Here is a 21,910-nt window from a genome sequence, read left to right on the forward strand (position 1 = left end):
GGCCCGGGGCCTATGGGCCTATTAGCGCGTGGCGCCTTTTCTATCTATATTTCCCTCCTATCCTTTAAGTCTCCTACTTTCAGCACGCGGCAGCGAGCGTGGCTCGGCTTGAGCCAGTAGGCAGGCCCGTGCTCTTTCCTTTTCTTACTTCCTCTCAGCAACATCAGTCAGTCAGTCAGTCTCTCAAACGAAAGACCTACATACCGCGGACACTGTCTCGTGTGCCGCCTGCTATACCTGTAGTTTCTAGTACATTGTAGCTTCATTGGGTATTACCAGCGAACTAAGTCTCCTGGTTTACCCGCTTCTACAATGAGTCTACATCCCAATCTATAGAATGGATGCAATGAGTAGAGTTTGTGCTTTTCCGCGTGAGCTCAAGGGTCATCTCTTCGATTTCGGGTTACTTGTCAAACTCGCATTTGCTCAGTTTAGACCTATACCTCTTGCTACTGCTTCCGTCTGATTATCGTCAGTAGTGCATCGTCGTCTGTGGCATGATGTAGAATTCACACATTAATATTATTTTCTAATTTGTATGCACAAGCGCCCTGACTATGCCGCCTGTTACAGTAGTGTTCGGACCATTGAGAATATGCTTTCTTTATGCTGTTGTATATTGCCGATTGTGCAAAAAACTACCCAATTTGTATACGCATTGCATTATTACCTCGAACGTACCAGAATCTTGGGATAACGCTAACGTCACGTTAATTCATAAGAAAGGGGACGACAAGGACTTGAAAAATTACTGACCGATCAGCTTACGGTCCGTTGCCGACAAGCTCCTTAATAAGGTGATCGCTAATAGAGTAAGGGCAACCTTAGATTTCAGCCAACGAAATGACGCGGCAGGTTTTCTTGAAGGCTACTTGAAAAAATACCGTAGTCACGCTATCCGCCAGGTGATAGAGAAATGTGCAGAATATAAACTACCTTTATATATACACACTTTAATGCACTGATTTGTGTACAACTCTTCTACTTTCACTACCTTATCCATATTGCTAATGACGTTGGCCATTTTGTCTCTTAACACATACACCTGATCTGTATCTGTGCCTAGTTCCATCATCACTGCTTTAAGGCTGTCTCTGTTCGTTAAAGCATGCTCGATTCTCTCCGAACTAAAATTCCTTCTGCTATTGCTCCTCTTCTTATGAGCGCACCTTTAAGTGACATGTCATGAGAGTGTAGCAAAGGTCTTGCGCCCGCTCATCTCTTACGTGTTTTCTCCTCTTCTTTCATCTCCAGCCTTTGTTTTAAATTCTTTCTTTTTCTTCGCCCTCGCAGGTTAGCCAACCGGATTGGCCACGTGGTTAACATCCCCAGCTTTCCTTTCTCTCTGGGCGATATATAGAGGCAGCGTTTCAATAAAATCACACTTTTTACAAAATTGCTACAGGTGGCCACTTTCACTACCAAACTCGGCGATAACAGCACCCACGATGAGGGGTATTTAGAAGGAGGAATTTTTTTCCGCGCATCCACTTCACTGTAAAAGCTAAACGCGCAAAACTTACTTTTTTGGAGTTTCAGATTAAGGTGATTTAATATTTTAACACGCATTATAAACGTCAGCAAAACTTGCAGAGTACCAGTCTAGGACCTTCGTTTAGATTTGACGAAGAGTAAGTAGCATCGAAACAGGGCAGCAAATAAGTGATCTCTAGTGTATGTTAAAGAAGAAGAAATTATCACGCATGCAATTACATGTATGGGTTCCCGGCCACAGCAGTGTGCCAGTAAATGAGATTGCTGATAATCTCGCAAAGGCTTCCCTCAGCGGCCCCGTGTTGCCAATCATCCCGGCTACAGCCTACATTACAGCATCTAGATTTCGGCGACGTGCGTTTTTAAGCACGCAAGACACATCACTTTTAACATCGGCGGATTATGAGCACCTTAAATATTATTGGAACAGGAAAATTTGTTGCTCTCGGCAGCTTGAAGTATCACTGACGAGGCTGCGCTGCCGCATCCCCCCTCTAAATTTCTATTTACACAAGTTGGGTTTGGCGATCTCTCCCCTTTGTGCATTTTGCCGTGAGTCAGAATCTATTGAACATTTTTGGCTGTATTGTCGCCGATTCAACTCACTGAGAAAAAGGTTGCTGGAGGAGCCCTTGCAGCATCTTGGCCTTAGTTTGAGCAGCCCGCTCTTGCTATCATTTGGCGCCACCACATTTGGGTTCAGCCACAGATCTGTTTGCACCGCTGTTCAAAATTTCATGATAGAATCTCACCGACTGCCTTGCTAAGTGCTCCAACCTTTTCTTTTCTATCAATTATTACATTTTGACTAAATCATTAATATTTAATCCCTCTCAAAACACTCATCCCTTTTCTGTTCATGACGAAAAATTCACCGGTGTTGCGCTCCCACGTGCTTTTCCTTTTTGTTAACTGCGTTCAGGTGAATAGCCACCCGATTCTTGGCCGATCCCCCAGTGTGGGTATGTGCCATCTTTTGATAGGCTAACAACAACAACTACATGTTCTTTCTCCTGTTCTCTTTAATACTCTGTTGAGCTCAATTCCTTTCCACCGCCATGTACGCACTTACGTCTATGCGGACGACATTGCGTTTTTTGCTGCTGCGCCGGATTTACTTTCCCTGTATGGTCTGTTGCAGTCATATTTGAATACACTTGAGCACTGGTTGAGCGAATTACAACTGAAGTTAAATGTTGGCAAGTGCGCCACCCTTGTTTTCCCTCTATACACTCTTGTAATGGTCTCTCTCATTTGCCAGTTAAAAATAATACCGTAGGTTCCATCCCTAAAATACCTAGGGGTCATTTATGACAACAAACTCACCTGGCGACCTCACATTGACCATGTCGCTGCGAAAGGGGCTCGTGCCGTGGGCATGTTACGGAGATTATGTCATCACCGGTACGGCATGCGCAGAGATGCGCTATTAATGATCTACATAATATATGTCAGGCCAATTTTAGAATTTGGATCAGTGTTGTTTTCAGGCTCGGCTACATATAAACTTCGTTCTCTTGTCCTTTTAGAGAGGGAAGCACTTCGCATGTGCCTCGGCCTTCCAAAATTTGTGGCTACCAATGTGCTGTACCTTGAAGCCCGCATTCCGCCTCTCTTATCACGACTTCAATTTTTAACTGTGCAAACTTACCTCAGGATCTATGAATCCCATTTCCACCGTTCCCAAAGCATTTTCTGTTGTCAGCCAACCTCCTTTTTTGGTGTCCCCTGGTTTCGTTTCAATTCCCCTTAGGTAGTGTTTGTGCAAAGATTTCTTCAGCCTTTAGATGTAAACATTTTTGATATCCTTCCTGCGCTTGGCAATGGGCCCGCTACCCACATTGTTTTTGACGACATATTCCCAAAAAATGCAAAACTTTTGCCTCCGAGTATTCAAAATGGTCTACTAGAAGATCATCTGAGGACCCTACCTACAGATATAGCAATAGCCACTGACGCATCACAATGCAATGAACAAGCAAGTGTGGGAATATTTTGCTCGCATTTAGACTGGTCCTTTTCACTGCGCCTTCCAGATTTCACCCCTATTTTTTAAGCAGAGTTTCTAGCAGTTGTACTTGCTCTACGCAAGCTAGACCCCTCTATTACAGCAGTTGCAGTAATTACTGATTCTTTATCTTTGTGTTCGTCCCTCGCTGAACATATTGACGGTCCCATTTTAACAACTTTCTTATCCCTACTTTCTCCGCATTTGAGCCTTGTTCATTTAGTATGGGTTCCCGGTCACAGCAGTGTGGAAGTAAATGAGATAGCTGACAATCTCGCAAAGGCTTCCCTCAGCGGCCCCGTGTTCACAATCATTCCGGCTACAGCCTGTATTACAGCACGCAAGACACAAAAGTTTTAACATTGGCGGATTATGAGCACCTTAAATATCATTGGAACAGAAAAATTTGTTGCTCTCGGCAGCTTGAAGTATCACTGACGAGGCTGCGCTGCCGCATCCCCCCTCAAAATTTCTGTTTACACAAGTCGGGTTTGGCGCTCTCTCCCCTTTGTGCATTTTGCCGTGAGCCTGAATCTATGGAACATTTTTGGCTGTATGGTCGCCGATTCAACTCTCTGAGAAAACGGTTGCTGGAGGAGCCCTTGCAGCATCTTGGCCTTAGTTTGAGCAGCCCGCTCTTGCTATCATTTGGCGCCACCACATTTGGGTTCAGCCACAGATCTGTTTGTACCGCTGTTCTAAATTTCCTGATAGAATCTCACCGACTGCCTTGCTAAGTGTTCCAAACTTTTCTTTTCTATCAATTATTACATTTTGACTTAATCATTATTATTTAATCCCTCTCTTTATTATTATTCTTATAATTTAGAATTCAAAACTCTCATCGCTTTTCTGTTCATGAGGAAGAATTCACCGGTGTTGCGCTCCCACGTGCTTTTCCTTTTTATTAACTGCGTTCAGGTGAATAGCCACCCGATTCTTGGCCGATCCCCCAGTGTGGGTATGTGCCATCTTTTGATAGGCAAATAACAACAACAAACTACATGCAATGACTACAGCGGATTTTCAGCATTTGGAATTCCCTTGGAGTGTGCGCTTATGTAGTTAACAGCAATGCAAGGTGCTTATAAGATCCTGTTGCGTTCCTGAACACCACGACTAAATCTCTATTTGTGGCGATCGGGGTTCTCTCTGCCGAAGCTTTGTCAAGCATGTGGCGAAAATAAACACTTGATCACTCTCTACTCCCCTGTCGCGGTGTGCTTCTCTGCGAAAAGTTTATGTTCAGATTCCCCTCCCACGGTTAAGACTCCCTCTTTCTATTAAACGTCTTTCCTTTGGGACAAGCGCCAGGGGATGTGTACTAAGGCAAGTGTGCGATAATATGCATAATTTTGTCATTGCATCAGGGAGGCTGCTTTGTTAGTTACAATTTCCAAAATTGTTTTTAAGTACAAAATTCAACATCGACTACATTAATGAGTCAATGTTTCACAATCCTTTGACTGTGCAAGGCACCCTGGGCAATCCCCCACTGTGGCCATGTGCCCCAGCAGAGAAAAACAACAACAAATGTAATGAACCTTAGGTCGTTGAAACGTCGCCTTTTTCGCTCTTAGCCATCCCGTTTTTGCGTCTGTTGGGATCAGATTGAGCTTACCGGCCAGTGACTTGAGTGAACATGGGTGCGCGTACAAAAGGACTCCGTCAGGTTTCCCCCATTTTCAAGCAAGTTGTGGAAATGCTAAAAAAAAGAGTTCTTAGGTACATTTTTTCAACTCGTCACTTAAAAATATACCACTTTAATCATTATGACATCCGAAGCCTGATAACGGCAAAAGCTTAGACAGCACTGAAACACAGTTTTCTGAAACATGTGTGCTACGTACGGTAAGGTTTTGGTAGGTATGGTTGCCGTATGTTTCGTTCTTGAATTCTGCTGGTTCCGTCCTGTTTTTAGGTGTGAGGATCGAACGTCCGTGCAATGTAATTTGCACCTTGACGTACGCTTGCATCCAGATCCACATACTTGTTCCAATAGCCAGCACCATCAGTTTTCCGATAAACGGGGGTACCATCTTGGCGGCAGCGGGTCAATATGCTTTACGAAATGACAGCCTGAAAAGAAAGATAAAGATAAGCATGCCGCAGTGCCACAACCAGAGATGTGCGAATTGTGTTCTAATGTTTATTTTGAAGCTACGAATTTTAGAAACAAACTGATTCGATTTGATTCAGCAGGTCAGTCGATTCAAAAGTCCTTACGGACAAAAATAATGCAGAAAATCAAATATACGAAAGAGCACTACCAGGCTTTGCAAGATTCAGTTCCAGCCACGCGGCACCATAGCGGCACGGCACTCCGTCTTGCCGGCGATGCGTTGGCGGGTAATATTATTTTGTCGCGAATAAGTTACAGCTCTGAAATCTAGTTTTGTAGCGAAAGCGACATCAGCCACGAACTCGCAGTTTTGCCGTGCTCGCATTCCCACCGTGGTCGCACCGCACCACGTGACCTACCACGTGACCAGCTACGGCGCCGTACCACCGGCAGCTGCTCCGCATCGCGTGAGCGACCACTTGACCAACCGCGTGGTCGGTGGCGGGAGCCACTAAAACCCCCGCACACTCACTGAATAATGATAATAAAAAAACCTGTGTCGTCGAGGCTGGGAATCGAAACAGGGCATATAGCGTTTGAGGCCGAGATTCTACCACTCCGCCACGACAGCTTAAGGCTCAATCGTGTCTAATGGCGCACGTAGTAAATGCGCGCCTTTCATATAATTACTACTCAGAACCAGATGTCGCCGCGCTTTCGCTACGTATATCCACGCCTAACAGGGCTAGGCCATCAAGTTTTTTTTTACTTTGCCCACTTGTGCCATGTAAGACAATTATGAATGAGACGAGGCGTCTGCACTGCCAAGAAACGAAGCGGAGGTGGGCGGCCACATAAGCCTTTTGAAATTAATTTACTGAAGAATTTGCTGAGAGAGCCTTTTGTTATTACGGAGCAAATGACAATAAGAACACGCCCTGTACTGCGAACTGAACGTTCAATCCTCCTCTTTTTCTCTCACTTTAACTCGTTCCCCTGCTACCTGTAGCCAACTGTCACGGCCTTGTTCACTTTCCTGTCTTTCATAATTGTTTCTGTCCTTCTATCTCTCTTTGCTAATTCCGCAGTTATTAGTAGGGCTGTGCATAGATGCAATGCTTCAGCACATTACGTCCAGAGTGCCTCACGGAGGTCCTGTAAAAATATTGAGGCAAAAACTCGACATATACACGATATAGGTTGACTCTTGAATTGCAGCCTTCCAGCGCTCACGGATGTCGCCGTTTTAAGCACTCTATGACACAAGATCATGCTGCCACCTGCTATAGAAAGCTGCATTTGGGGGCGTGTCATTCGTTTGGGTGTATGACGACACACCAGCAAGCGTGAAGGCCAGGCTAAGGTGCGCCTCAGTAGCCGACGCAATGCAGAAACATCAAACGCTAGTGAACCTTTATTAAGAGCATTAGCTCTTACTAACGTTGGTCAAGGACGCGTATGTCTCCAATGAAGGTGAAACTCACCGGAGCAGCTACCATGTGACCACACTATATCACATAGGAACAGTGGGCGCGTGGCGCCTCAATTGATACCTATACTTGCGATCTGTTATATATGTGTCAGTATAGCAGCCACCAAAGTGACTTCTCCACTCTCCCCCCCCCCCCTCCCGTGATCACCTTTTGCATCAAATTTGGTGGCCGCCCGATTGATTCAGAATGTTCGAAGTGGTGTCAAATAACATTGCGTGTTCTTCAGGATAAAATTACTAATTGATAGTTTATGGAGGTTCAACGTCCCAAAGTGTCTGAAGGTATATGAGGGGCGCCGTAGTGGAGAGGTCCGAAAATTTCGACCACCTGGAGTTCTTTAACGTGTATTGACATCGTACATTACACGCGCCTCTAGAATTTCGCCTCCATCAAAATTCGGCCTCCGCTGCCGGGATCGAAGCCGCGACTTTCGGGACAGCAGCCGAGCGCCATAATTACTGAGCCGGCGCAGCGGCAATCATTACTCGCATCAGTCGTCGGTGCGAGATACGCACCGACGACTTTTCGGCCTCCAACCCGTGCATCCCGAATACATTCAGACGGCCATTACGGCCGAGCAATTTGTCGCAGGAGGTTCCGGATGGTGTCAAACGATTCTTTGTGTTGTGATTTTAAAATGTGTTAACTGATGTAACCAGGAAATATACCAGATGTAGTGAAGGTGGCTGTAAATCGCAATAGTAGTGCAAAACTCATGAGGTCGATGGCGCTGCTTGAGTTTTCGAAAGGATTTTTCCGGAAAGGAAACATCTGTGGACGTTAGAATTTGTTCCCCACGTTTGCTGAGCACACCGATGTAAACACTGGATGTTCCCGTAGCTATTGCTCTTAAGTCTAACACTGAGGCAGTGTGGCGGAGATTTTTTTTTTTCAATACGCGCTCATACTGACAGGAGTATGCTTGCGCGTCAACGGTGAAATGCGATTCGAGTGCGTGGTCATCCATGTTTCCTGCGCAGTGGATAGGCGTACAAGCTATGAGATATTCTGAAAAGTATCACTGCATCTGCCCTCAAATCTCATCTCGTTCAGTACAGAAAAAAAGTTTCCTAGCGTGGGTCAACTTACAAGCAGTGCTTCAGACGCCGGCTTGATGCTCGTGCCTTTCATGTGAGAGCTCGTTCTCAACGATGAAGCTGTACTATACAGAGGTGGTATGCAGCTAAATTGAGAAAAACGGCACACGCACTTCCACGAGAACAAAATTCCAGCTTATGTTTCTTCGTCAAGATAACGTGCGTGCTCCATGCCGACTACACTTTGATATTGGCGAAAACGTAAAGCCACGCGTGTGCTGTGCGATGTCAGTGCAGGTTAAAGATCCCAAGGTGTTGGAAATTATCCCTGGAGCCCTTCACAACGGCACCTCTTGCTCATTTTTTCTCTCAGTCCTTCCTTTATCTCTTCCCTTACGGCGCGGCTCAGGTGTCCGCCGATATGTGAGACAAATACTGCACCATTTCCTTTCCTCAAAAACTAATTTTCAATTTCATGCCGAGAAAGGCAGCATGGGGGTGGTGGTGGTGAAAACATTTATTCAGAACGGACAGGAGGTGTTTGGATCAGCCCGTAAGGGAACGATCTTTACAAACACTAGGTGGAGGTCCCTAGTTCGGGACCCCAGTGGCGGTAGCCGCCGCCCGGGCGCGCCCGACTAAGGCTTGTTGGGCCTGTAAGTCGTGGCAGCCGAGCAGGGTCGCCATCCAGTCCTCCCGGGTTGGGTTGAGGTTGGGGGGAATGGCCGGGTTGGAGGGGCAGGCCCACACCATGTGATAGGTGTCCGAAGACACCGCGCTACAGTGCGGGCAGTTGCCGCTAAAGGAGGGGTCGAAATGTTTTAGGGCTGCCGGGCACAGCAATGTATTGGTGAAGAGGAGGAGAAGGAGCCGCTCATCCGCCTTCTTGAGGCCTTTACAGGGGCTAGGGTAAATGCGATGGCTATCTTGATAGTAGGTTGCGATATTTTTGAACGTATAGACCGGATTAACATCGGGTTCCTGATCAGGTGGGGAGGAGAAAACAGCACGGTGAGAGAGCGCGCGGGCGGCTGCGTCTGCTGCCTCGTTTCCTGCCAATCCCTGATGAGCAGGGGCCCATATGAGGTGACGGTGTGCGGGGTCCGTATCCCGTATGCAATTTTGGTATATTCGATAGGCTAGGAAGGGAGTGCAGCCTTGTTCGACGTTCCGACAGGCCCCTCGCGAGTCGGTGATTATGTATTTTGAATTGGAATGTGAGGCCGCGAGAGCAATCGCGACCTCTTCTGCTTGTGTTGCACTGCGGGCTCTGAAAGTGAGGCCGTTAACTGTGTTGCTGTTGTGAACTACCGCAGCCGTGTACCATCCCCCGAGGTGAGGGCCGGAAGCGTCCACGTAGTATACACCTGTTTTGTTGCCATAATATAGGGCTAGCGCTTCCGCTCGTGCCAGGCGCCGACCATTATGGTCTTCATGTGACATGTTTGCTGGAAGAGGCCGCTCGTGGAGCGCACGTCTCCACAGTTCCGGGATGTGAAACCTGTCTTCCATTGGAGGGGTGTGTTGGATATGGAGTCGAGCAAGAAGGCGGCGACCCGACTCCGTTAGCGACAAACGCGTGTACTGGTTTGTAAGGTGCGCCTCCCGGAGCTCCCGGAAAGTATTCACCCCCCTAAGGGCCATAAGCCGGCTGTTTGAAGTAGTGATGGGGAGGTCAAGGGCACGTTTAACAATTTTGCGAAGGATGACCTCAAGGGCGTCCTCCTCTTGTTTCCGTAGGTGGAGATAAGGAGTCGAATAGAGAATTCAACTAGTTACGAAGGCGTTTGCCAGCCGCAAGGCATCCTTACTTCGTAACCCTCCGCGTTTGTTGGAAACCCGGCGGACCATGCGGCCCACCTGGTCCCCCACCTTACGGAGTTTGGCCAATGTAGTGTCTGGCCGCCTGTGTTTGTGGATGTAGAGTCCGAGTACCCGTATCTCATCACTTTCGCGTATGAAACCACTCTCGAGAGAAAGAGATATTTTAGTTGTGCACTTCTGTGAGGGGCGGAGGTGCACAAATTCCGATTTTTGAGGGGAACATTGAAGACCGCACCGGCGGGCGTAGCGGTCTACTATCGTCGCCGCAGTTTGCAGGCTGGTTTCAATGTCCCCTGTGCTGCCCCTGTGTGGCCCACAGAGTGATGTCATCGGCGTACAGGGCGTGCTGCACGCCGGCGACACCACCCAGCTGGGCCGGCAGGTGCATCATGGCCAGATTGAAGAGCAGCGGGGAAAGTACCGCGCCTTGAGGGGTTCCCCGCGTGCCGAGTAGGTAAGGACCATGCTCTCTATCTTGAATTCGAATGTAGGAATGACGATCCATTAAAAATTGGCTTATGTATCGGAATGTGTTGAGGCCACAGTCGGTGTGACTTAGGTTAGTGAGTATGATCTCATGTGTTACATTGTCAAATGCCCCTTTAAGATCCAAGGCGAGTACTACCCGGTCATTATGGGGGCATTCGAAGGGGTCAAGGACTTCCCGATTGAGTTGCAGGAGGACATCCTGTGCGGATCAGTGTGGGCGGAATCCGAACATGGTGCTCGCAAAGACATGTTTGTGTTCAAGATATGTAGATAACCGATTCCGCACCATCGTCTCCATTAGTTTGCCCACACATGAGGTGAGAGAGATGGGTGGGAGGTTATCTGTGTCAATTGGTTTGCCAGCTTTAGGAATAAAAGTAACCAAAGCCGTTTTCCATTCGATTGGCAGGGGGGTGTCCCCGCGCCAAATCGCATTGACGTATTCCAGGAGGGACTGGTATGCCAAGTCGGGCAGGTTCGTCAAAAACTTGACGGTGACCTTATCCCGTCCTGGCGCACTGCCCCGTTTCATTTTGGCGAGAGCCGCCCGCAGATCATGGAGCTGGAAAGGTTGATCCAGCTCCGTGTTCTCTCTGCCTGCATAAGAGTACGCAGATCCACGGGGGTCTTGGGCTGTACACAGATACTGGTCCCGAAGTTTCTGTGCCAGTTGAGTCGTGTTGCCGGGAAAAGCGTGCATGGCTCGCTGCAAATGCTTTTGTGTTTCGGTTCGTGTTTGAGTTGGGTCGATTAGGGCTCGAAAGAGACGCCACGTGTTCCGGCTGGACATTTGTCGCGCGGCCGTGTTGCATCTATCTACCCAGTTGGAGTCGGCGAGTTGGGCCACGTACTCTGCCGCTTTCTGGGTAAGCTCGGCAATTCGAGCTTTAAGCTTTCTATTGTGTTTTTGGCGTCGCCAACAGCGGACGAGGCTTCGACGGGCTTCCCAGAGGTGTAGAAGGTGGTTATCCACGTCCGTGACCGCCTCTGAGAGCTGGATGTATGTTTCATGCGAGGAAAGGTTTACCAGCAGCTGTTGAGACCATGCTGTGTAGCCTTGCGCGGAAATGGGTGTATTATCAAGTGAGTTAAAACTTTTCCTGAATTTCGTCCAATCTGGGATACGGGCTTGTGTTATGGGACGCTTGAGGGGGCGTGTGCGTAGTGTAGTGTTAATGATGCAGTGGTCGCTACCGAGGGTCTCCTCGGTGTTGAGCCAGTCTGCGTGTTGTATGTTGCGAGTGAAGGTTAAGTCCGGACACGTATCCCGTGTCACGGAATTTCCTAGCCGGGTTGGGTGCACAGGGTCTGTGTGGAGGGTGAGGCCCAACGTGGACGCAAGCTCCGCCAGCTTACGCCCGCGTGACTCCTCCTTGCGATACCCCCATTGCTGACTGGGAGCGTTAAAGTCGCCCACAATAAGCAGGGGATCGCGGCCCGCTACTCTTAGCGCGCGGCTAAAGAGGTCCGCAAAAGTCACTCGCTTTAGTTTGGGAGAGCAGTACACGTTGAGTATATGCAACGGCGGGTCCCTGCGGCGGAGTGGTAGGATAGTCACCATTACATAGGAATACTCGAGCTTGAGGTCGAGATCCACTAAGTTGGCTGTGTAGGCTTTGTGAACGAGAAGACATGACGCGGGATCCTGTTGGAACGTCGTGTAATTTGAAAGTGTGGCGCCCAGGCCTGACTCCTGGAGGGCAACCACGGCTGGTAGGGACTCGAATGTTTCAAGGTAGAGGCGGAAATTGGCCCGCTTAGTGCGGTTTTTAAAGCCTCTACAGTTCCATTGTGTTATGGAAGTTGATATGGCCGAATTGGAGATGGCGGAACTCTTTTGATTAAGGTGTCTCGTCATGACTTAAAATTCTTGAGGGGGAGGAGGAGGGATTGGCTGCCCCAGAGCCAGCTACTTGCGCCATCAAGGGGGTGATGATGGAAGGAGCGGGGAAGCTGTCCTCAGACGGTTGAATTTTGAAGGACGGGATACGTCCCTAATGGACCCCGTCCGACGGAGGAGGCGGGGGTTGTCCAAGATGTGTTTTGATACTACCGCGGGGACGGCAGATGTGACCTTGGTCAAGATTTGGTTCATGGCGGTCTCGATCATAGATCGTAATTTAGAGGTTAAGCGCTCCTCCATCGCGGAGATGGCTGTCACGAGGGCAGGCGAGATCTCCGCGTCGCTTTCCATTGCGTCCGAGTTCTGCGGGCTCGGAGCGGCGGACGCCAATTTTGATTCTAAATTTTGAATTTTGTTGAGCAAAAGCTCATTCTGTGCCCGGAGCACGTCGATCTGTTTTTTTATTCCGCGTCGAGTGCGGAGACGGTAACTGGGGAGGAGGGGGAATGGGAGGAGGAGGAGGTGATCTCAGCCCAGCTGCTCACCTGTTGTTTGCCGTGTTGAGACGCTGATGCCCGGGCGCCGGCAGCGCCAGTTGTCTTGAGCGCCGAGAAGTGGCCAGCGTTCCTGCCGCTGGGCGGTGGCGGTGGGGGCGTAGTCTTGTTCCCGGGCGGTGACTTCACCGAGGATGATGATGAGGACGTTTTGTTGTCGATGGCGTCAGCCCCACGCGGCGTTCCGCCACCGGCACCTGAATTGGGATGACTTGGCTGCCGGCCAGGTCGCGTTTTCCAGGGAGCTCTGGGCGCCTAGCCTTGCGGCCGGGCACCTTGATCTGCCTGAATTTCCCCGTGCAGTCCCGGGAGTTGGTGGCGTGGGCTTGCCCACAGACTGCACAGGACGGAGTGCAATCGTGCGGTGTCTTCACCCCGTCGACGGTCGACACCGCACGGCCACAAAGGCCACAATTTTGATCCGGGCAGGGGCATGTGTCCGCTCGGTGTCCCACAGTACCGCACCGCACGCACGCCGGGATCGTTTTCTTATCTGCACGTACAAGGGTGACTTCTCAGTTGTAATGAACGTATCGCGGCACCACTTGCCCACGAAGGTGAGCGCCGCGACGTCTGATGTTCCAAGCTTGCGGATATCGGCAAGCTCTCCAGCACGCCACTGGATCTTGTTTTGCAGGGACTCACTGGTCTCGTGCTTGGCCACGGTGATGACGCTGCGGCACACGTCACCAGTGAGCTTCAAGTGGCCGTACATAGAGAGCTGGCCTTTCGGTGTTGTTAGTTCGAAGTCCCGCAGTAGCTTGTCGGCGACGTGCGGCTCTCGGGTGCCTGCCACGATCAGGTTTTGCTCCCATGTGGGGAGCAGGCTGAGCGATTCTGCGGCCTTGGTGCCCAGGTAGGCCGCGAAAGCTGCTCCCAGCTCACCATGTTGAAAGACATCCTTCAGAGCGACGGTCACCCGGGGCTTCAGGATGATAACGATGTCTTCGGCATGAAGCCGCGGAAGCGGCTTTGGTTTCCAAGCAGGTCCCTGGGGCCCACCGTGAAACGCTGCAGCGCGCGCAGCAGCGTTGTGCCGTGTTGAGCGGCCTGGCGACGTGGCGTTCGCTTTCTTGGAGTTAGCGTTCCGCTTGCGGGAGCGGCGTTCCACTAGCTTGAATAACTTCAAGTTCTTAATGGGCGCAGAGTCCGGGCTATCAGGCGCTGGATTTGCTGGAACCTCGGACCAGGCCATGGCGTCCGGGTAGTAGCCACGTTGTAGGTTTGACGAAGCCATCTTGCCGCGGGTGGGCGACTCACTCCCGGCCGGACGTTGGCGTAGGCGTTAGGCCTAGCGCCGCCGCCACGATACCCAAGTGAAGATCGGCCCTAAAAGGCCTAAAGTTTGCCCCACCTGTGTGCGAGAGGCATGCACAGGTAGCTGTCGACTTCGGGAAGTCAAACGCGGTTGTGTTGACGGGGTTGCGGTTGAAGATCCGTGGCTCCAGCATGGAGACTACAGCTCACAGTCAAGAGGAAGCAACTCAGGAATGTAGGAATCGCAATGGCCACAGCTGCGTCAATCACAACAGTCTCCTGCGGTTAAACTTTCTGCGTAGTAAGTAAATAAACACTCAATACTCGACAGCACAGAGCGCAGTTTGATGAGCGACGGGCGTGCGGTTTTTCCCTGACACGTCCTGTTTAATAAAATACGTTAGAGCGCGCCTAACGCATGCTTTCCAAGATCCCTTAAGGTTACGTGTTTTCTTCACGACAGCACAAGTGAACCGAAGAGCGCATGCCTGCGTCGTCGTCGCCGATGTATACGCGCGTAACAAGGCAAGCAGTTTGTTTTTCAATTCGCGGCGCTATCCATAACTGCACGCAGTGTCTTCCTCACCCACGCAGCCTGCTTGTACGGTACTCCGGCGCTGCTCTGAGACGCATCAGCAAGCGATGCAGTGGAGAGCATCTAGCTTTCTGTGACGGTAGGGGGGGGGAGAGGCGCTTCAGGAGACGGTGGCGGCCTGCACCGGCACCTTCGCAACCTGACAGCTGACTGGAAAAATGAAAAATTGTTTTGAAGACAGGAAATGACGCAGTACTTGTCGCATATATATCGGTGGACACCCGAACTACGCCGTAAGGGAATGCGGAACACGGGGAACCCGAACAAGGCGCGGCACTTTCCCGCTGCTCTTCAATCTGGCAATGGTGCACTTGCCAGCCCAGCGGAGAGGTGTCGCCGGCGTGCAGCACGCCCTGGACGCCGATGACATCTCTCTGTGGGCCACGCGGAGCAGCACACGGGGCATTGAAACGAACCTTCAAACAGCGGCGACCATAGTAGACCGTTACGCCCACCACTGCGGTCTTCAATGTTCCCCTCAAAAATCAGAATTCGTGCACCTCCGCATCTCACAAAAGTGCACAACTAAGATATCTGTTTCTCTTGAGTCTGGTCCCATACGCGAAACTGATGAGATACGGTTACTCGCACTTTACATCCACAAACACAGACGGCCAGGCAGTGCTTGAGCAAACTACGTTAGATGGGGAACCAGGTGGGCCGCATGGTCTGCCGGGTTTCTAACAAACGCGGGGGGTTACGAAGTAAGGATGCCTTGCCGCTGGCAAACGACTTCGTAACCAGTCGAATTCTCTGTTGGACTCCTTATCTTCACCTACGGAAACAAGAGGAGAATGCGCTTGAGGTCATCCTTTGCGAAATTATAAAACGTGCCCTTGACCTCCTCATCACTACTTCATACAGCCGGCTTATGGCCCTTAGGGTGGTGATTACTTTCTGGGAGCTCCGTGAGGAGCACCTTACGAACCAGTACTCGCGCTTGTCACAAACGGAGTCGGGTCGCCGCCTTCTTGCTCGACTCCATATCCAACACCCTACTCCCATTAAAGACAGGTTTGACATCCCAGAACTGTGGAGACGTGCCCTCCATGTGCGACCCTTCCGGCCAACATGTCGCACGAAAACGATAATGGTCGGCGCCTTGCACGAGCGGAAGGCCTTGCCCGACAATATGGCAGCAAAGCTGGTGTATACTACATGGAAGCCTCTCGCCCTCACCACGGGGGATGGTACACGGTCTCGGTAGTTCACAGCAGCAACACAGTTAACGGTATTACCTTCAAAGCCCGCAGTGCAACACAAGCAGAAGAGGTCACGATTGCTCTCGCGTCCTCACATTCCTAGTCAAAATACATAATCACCGACTCGCGAGGCGCCTGTTGGAACGTCGAACAAGGCTGCACTTCCTCTGTAGCCTATCGAATCTGCCAAAATTGCATACGGGATACGGGCTCCGCACACCGTTACCTAATATAGGCCCCTGCTCATCAGGGGTTGACAGGAAACGAGGCAGCAGACACAACCGCCCGCTCGCTCTCTCACCGGGCTGTTTTCTCCTCCCCACAGGATTAGAAACCCGATTTTAATCCAGTATATACCGTCAAAAATGCTACAACCTAGTATCAAGATATTCATCGCCTTTACCCTCGCCCATGTAAAGGCCTCACGAAGGCGGATCAGCGCCTCCTTCTCCGCCTTCTCACCAATACATTGCTGTGCACTAAAATATTTTTACCCTCCTTTAACGGCAGCTGCCCGCGCTCTAGAGCGGTGTCTTCTGACACCTATCACATGGCGTGGGCCCGGCCCTCCAACTCGGCTGTTCCCTCCGTCCCCAACCCAACCCGGGAAGATTGGTAGGCGACCCTTCTCGGCTGCCACGACTCGCAGGCCCAACAAGCCTTAATCGGGCGCGCCCGGGCGGCGGCCACCGCCATTGGTGTCCCAAATTAGGGACCTCCACCTTGTGCTTCTAAGGATCAGTTCCTTAGGGGCGGATCAAAACATGCCTTGGGTCCCTTCTTAACAAATGTTTTCACCACCGCCACCACCACCACCACGTAAGTAAAAGTATAAAAGAGGGAGTGAAAGATGAAAGATATGCCGTAGTGAAAGTCAGCGGATTAATTTCGGCCACCTGGGGATCATTAACGTGCCCTGTCATCTTACAGCACACGGGCGCCTTTCGCGTCTCGCCTCGGTTTTCGGCCGCTTCCGTTTTTTCAAAGGACGCTTCTGATTTGTCGGTGAGCTTCAATGCAAAGGAATACAAAAATGATCTAACTGCTAATTCCTTTACCTCACGACCACAGCTGCAAAAGGCGTTTCACTGGTGAAGCCTGACCTTTAATTCACATTTTCAGCCTAAATAAATAAAAACTGACGGCACTTAGGTCTTCTCAAGTGGAGGAATCCGAAAGCATGTGTTTCGATGGAAGGAAACGTTTTTGACGAATGGATAGGGCGCAGTAGCTCTCAGATCTTGACACCTCTGTGAATATCTCAACACCCCGAAAGCATGTGGGTTTAGGAAACGAAAGTTTTGACGACAGGAAGGGGCGCAGTACCTGTCAGATCTCAACATCTCGGTGAACACCTCAATCCCGCCTTTACATTTTGAAAAGTTGATTTTTTGGGAAAGGAAATGCGCACTATCTGTCTCGCATCTCGGCGAACATGTGAACCACGCCGTAAGGGGAGGGGTAAAGGAGGGACTGAGAAAACAAAGGAAGAAAGACGTGGCGTATTGGAGGGCTCCGGAATATTGATTGATTGAAAACAACTTTATATACCGAATAGTCTTAGAACATGTGGGTGGGCCGCCTAGTCCGGTAGTCCACTGGTTATTGCTGCTGCGCTGTCCCTCCCCACCAGCCAGTACTGACGGCCAGGATCATCAATGAGCATTATAGCCTCCCACTGCTCCTCTGAGGGGTTTGGAATGGGCTAAATTATGGGATTAAATTGGCATGTCTACACCATGTGGCAGAGGTTAGCTACCTCTCCACAGTGTGGGCATTGCGGAGAGTATAGGTGGGGTACCACTGGTGCAACTTAGCTGGGATTTGGTATGTGTTGGTTTGCAGTGTCCAAGGGTGTTCGCTTCTAACTTATTGAGGGATATATGTGGTGTTGGGTACTCCTTTCCGGACTGTTCTGTAGCGCGCAAGATGGTCAGCATACACTGCTAAAGCTATTAGGTCGCAGCACCATTCATGGTCATCAGGGGAGACGCTCGGTATGGAAGAGCTCGGGCAGGCCTGTGAGCGGCTTCGTTTCCTCCTGGTAGTTCCAAGTGACCGGAAATCCAGATGACTGAGGCTTGGCTGAGTGGATGCTTAATCAGCAATGACAACCCTGACCTGTGAGAATTAATCCGTTATTGAAGTTGCGGCAGGAGTTCTGGGAACCGGTGAGAACAACGGCGTTGGGTTTAGATGCTACAGCTAATGCAATAGCTGCTTCCTCTGCGTGTGGGGTTGGATTTTATTGAGGCGCAGTTCGCCATCGATCCTGAAGGCGTTGAGACCACAAAAGTCATCACTCCATTGTTTGGTCCTGCGGCGTCCACGTAAAGGATGTCAGGTTGCTCGTCCCATTTCTTCTGCAGGGTTTCCCCTCTTGCTTTTCTCCTTTCGATGTTATTGCGGGATGCATATTGCGTGGAATGGGGTACACTTTGATGCGTCTCCTCACATCGCGGCTCCGGAATAATTTCGACCACCTGGAGATATTTAACGTGCACTGACATCGCACAGCACGCGAGCGCCTTTGTGTTTCGCCTCCATCGAAATGCGGCCGCTGCGATCGAGATCGAACCCGGGTACTCCGGCTCAGTAGCTCAGCGCCCCAACCACTGAGCCGCCGCGCGGGCTTCCATATTTTGCGAACACTTTTGCGAACACGTTTCCGCCGACCTAACCTAGTAATGCTTTCGCATTAATAAAATAAAAATTGCCACGACTGGCTTTCGAGCCCGCTGCGGCGCGAACAGATAGCTTTACTCGCTTGTGCAAGAGAGCACTATGCTCGCTATTCACTATGCATTATGGAGCCGAACGCACCCCGTGTTAAACTACAGCATGCACTCGCGCTGTGCATTGCACGTCGTCGTATTCAGCAGTTAACATTACTGTTGAACTAATTCGTCTTCAGACGTGCCAGCGACCGAGCAAAGCAAAACCATCAGCCAACCAGGGTAGACACATGCTTTCGCACGCCTGCTTGGCTTAGCTACGTTGAAACCGTACCACTTTCCTTCCCAAGTGGTTTGAATGTGGAAAGGGTTCAGGATTGTGATCTCCAGGAATAGTCTATACATCTTGCTTAGTTTGATATTCCCCTTTAGTGTCCCTTTACAGCACCTGTAGAATACTGATGATCGTGATGGATGGAGCTAGAGTATAACGATTAAAGGCTAGTGAGAGAAGGGAAACTGCAGTTGCCAGAACTATAGGGGCACTATCCACTGTCATCAAAAACACAACGCTAATTTCGCTCGAATTTGTGCACACTTACCTAGAATCCCTTAAGGGCATACCAAGTCCGTTTGTTTTTGCAGCCTCGGCCTCGGTGGAGCTAGCTATTTTAAGCAGCTCTGGAAAATCATTGTCAGGAAATTTCGCTAAGCATTCCACGAAGCTGTTCTACGGCAATTCTGCCAACGGCGTATGAAATCATGTTATTATTTTCGAAACGAACTTAGGACTGCATTAGCTATGAGCCGCACGTGAACCAACCCTCCTTTTGAACGCCGGAATACAAGACGCGGTACTTTTCGTGACTGTATGTGGCCCTTAGCCGAGCAAGCTACTGACTGTCCATTGCATCCACCACGCATGAGTGACATTAAACGGGAACATTCTTTAAAAGAGAAAACCGCCACTCACGATAGTCAATTTCGGAAGTGGACCCAAATGCAGAAGTTCATATTTGGCGCTCAACATCGATTGATAATAGAAGTACCGCATCTGGAGCTGTGGTATGGAGCTAGTGCCCCTTCTTACCAAGTTGATTTAATATTGTAAATCACCCTAGTGCTGTCTTTAAGGAAACGATCAGCGATTCTCAGTACCCGCGTCCAGTCTCCCAGGCATTAGTAACTGGACAAAGCAACCTTTGAACTGCAAGCTCACCAAGTCATTGAGGTGTTGCACAAAATCTCCAGTCGCACTGTTCGCAGCTATTACGGGCTTACTGCCTCTAGAAGCGTATTTGTGTCACACTGGAGTGCATTGCCGAGTGTGAGATGCAACTGTGCTTGATACCAAGGGCCACAACTTTCAAGCAGAGGCAGAGGGTATGACGGGAGTGCTGCTCCGTACGAAAACATGTGCTGCAAACCAGGAAGATGCGTTACGGACCCGTTGGACGTCGTGCTGTGGGTGGAGGTAATGGTACGCACAATTGGTAATTCTCGCACTAGCTATATTCGCTTGAGAAGATCCACCTTATCTTCAAAATGACGAAGGTGACCCCGCATTATACTCGACCGGTTATATAATGCGCAATAGATAAAGGTAGGTACTCAAAAAGTGCATGGTTTTTCTGGCTTCAGTGTCAAATTTAAAAAATAATGACGCAAGTCCGTTTCCGTCGATGTTGAAACGACATATGCATGATGGTAGCCGGTGGAAACTTGCGATTGACTTTTGTCAAGGCAATGGCAAACTTAAAAACGCTGTCCGAGGAAGTAATTGCAAGCATAAGTAAAAGACGAAACCAGATAGAAAAATCACTACTCCAGTTGAGAGGTGATTGTTGTTCGTGACGCGAGAATAATGTGGACAACAGGCACAAGAAACGCAGCCTAGGTGCCAACGTTCAAATGAACGTTCACTCGAACAGAAGAATGCTAGGTACTCGCGAAGGCGACGACATCCCTGTTGGAAGGCGTCGCGCCATTTACAGACGTAGATGCATCCCAGCATTGTTCAGCATAAAAAGGGTTCTGTAGCCTGTCATAATTGTAGTTTAATGTAGTTTTCTTTGCTGTGGCAGTTAAATCAAGGCGATGCGTAAATCACTGCCACCGAGGGCACCAAAATACTCCTGGCCACGTGGCACCGTCATATCTAAGTACGCACAGCTTGCAGCACAAGTGCGAACCGTCGTTTGACGAAAGGAATGTTACGTTCAGACACAAAGATTTAAACTGTTTGGAGTTAGTCGAAGCCTTTTTTGTTTTTAAAACAGAAGCCATGTTTAAAACAGAAGCCACCTTTCGCCTTTCAAGAGCATTATACTGCATCTTTCCGAAAATTTTCGCGAGCCTGGTCAGCATGACGATATCATAATGACGGGTGCATACACTTCACGCTCGATTAAGCTGGTATTTGAGAGGTTTTTAGTATATCCTTTTATATGTCGACGGCGTTCTTTTCGTGAATAGACAGCAACAACAATAGAAAGGTTTGAATCACAGTGCATCTTAGCCATCGACCTCCTTATACTGCCTTTAGAGGCAAATACAACATTGTAACAGTTTATGACTTGATTATTAGAGCTCACTCGCCACGGTGTCATATAATGTAGCAGTAAATTACCCGCACTCCAGCAAAGTGTGGTTATTTGGCTCTTCGTCAGCGCATGGCGAACGTGCACTACCGGTTTGAAAGCACCCACTTGCCCATTGTAAGTGCATCGACAAACGAGGCAAGTGAATTTGTCGTGACAACGATGTTGAACGCTGCCGATTACCTCAAATAAACTGTATATATACAGGTATAGTTGGATCCACGCACGCTGCAACTTTCTCGGCAATCTCGTTGGCGTGAGCGGTGTATTAAATTGGAGAGAAAATTACTAAAAAATCAAGTTTTTCCACTAACCCAAAAAAACGCATTGAAATTCCTGCAAGAAATTTGTAAGCTTCACTAAAATTTACGGTAATGCCTGCCACCAAGCATAAGCCCATCATGCCGCTTTAAAGTATTCTAAAAGACAGCCGGGCACTTACTCAGTGGTAGCTCCTTTATCAGCAGGCAGGCCCTGTGTATTCTTCCGAAGGCTGTTGCTTATATACTAGGAACAACCGCAACCCTTAAAACATGCAGCGGAACAGCTGTCATGTCCAGCTGGCAGTGAGCGAGGAACAGCAAAATATTTGTGCAAAGCACAGAGCACTTCCATGCCACCATGATCCTAAAATTGCTAGAAATATCAATCCTAATGCCAAAGGTTCCCTGCCATCCGTGAGGAGAGAAAAGAATCGAAAGACTTTTGAACGATCGACCACTACCTTATACCATTGTCCTGCCAGTGCTGTTCACGTCTGTGTTTTCCTTCGCACAG

General features: G+C 49.5%; 1 protein-coding gene across 2 annotated transcripts in view; it reads right to left on the minus strand.

Annotated features, from left to right (window-relative positions):
• Positions 1-21,774, minus strand: part of LOC144134896 (epoxide hydrolase 2-like) — a 47,124-nt gene extending 25,350 nt beyond the window's left edge. Inside the window, exons 1-3 of one of the 2 annotated variants that reach the window (XM_077667702.1) lie at positions 21,576-21,774; positions 5,353-5,581; positions 5,124-5,207 (exon numbers count right to left, since the gene is read on the minus strand). In XM_077667702.1, the coding sequence (XP_077523828.1) occupies positions 5,124-5,207; positions 5,353-5,541 (273 nt within the window). In that variant the 5' untranslated portion in view covers positions 5,542-5,581; positions 21,576-21,774. The remainder of the gene's footprint in view (positions 1-5,123; positions 5,208-5,352; positions 5,582-21,575) is intronic. The other variant, XM_077667703.1, reaches the window with a different exon arrangement.
• Positions 21,775-21,910: the final 136 nt, after the last annotated feature.

The sequence above is a fragment of the Amblyomma americanum genome, chromosome 5, assembly GCF_052857255.1.
Source record: "Amblyomma americanum isolate KBUSLIRL-KWMA chromosome 5, ASM5285725v1, whole genome shotgun sequence".
Taxonomy (NCBI): Eukaryota; Metazoa; Arthropoda; class Arachnida; order Ixodida; family Ixodidae; genus Amblyomma; species Amblyomma americanum.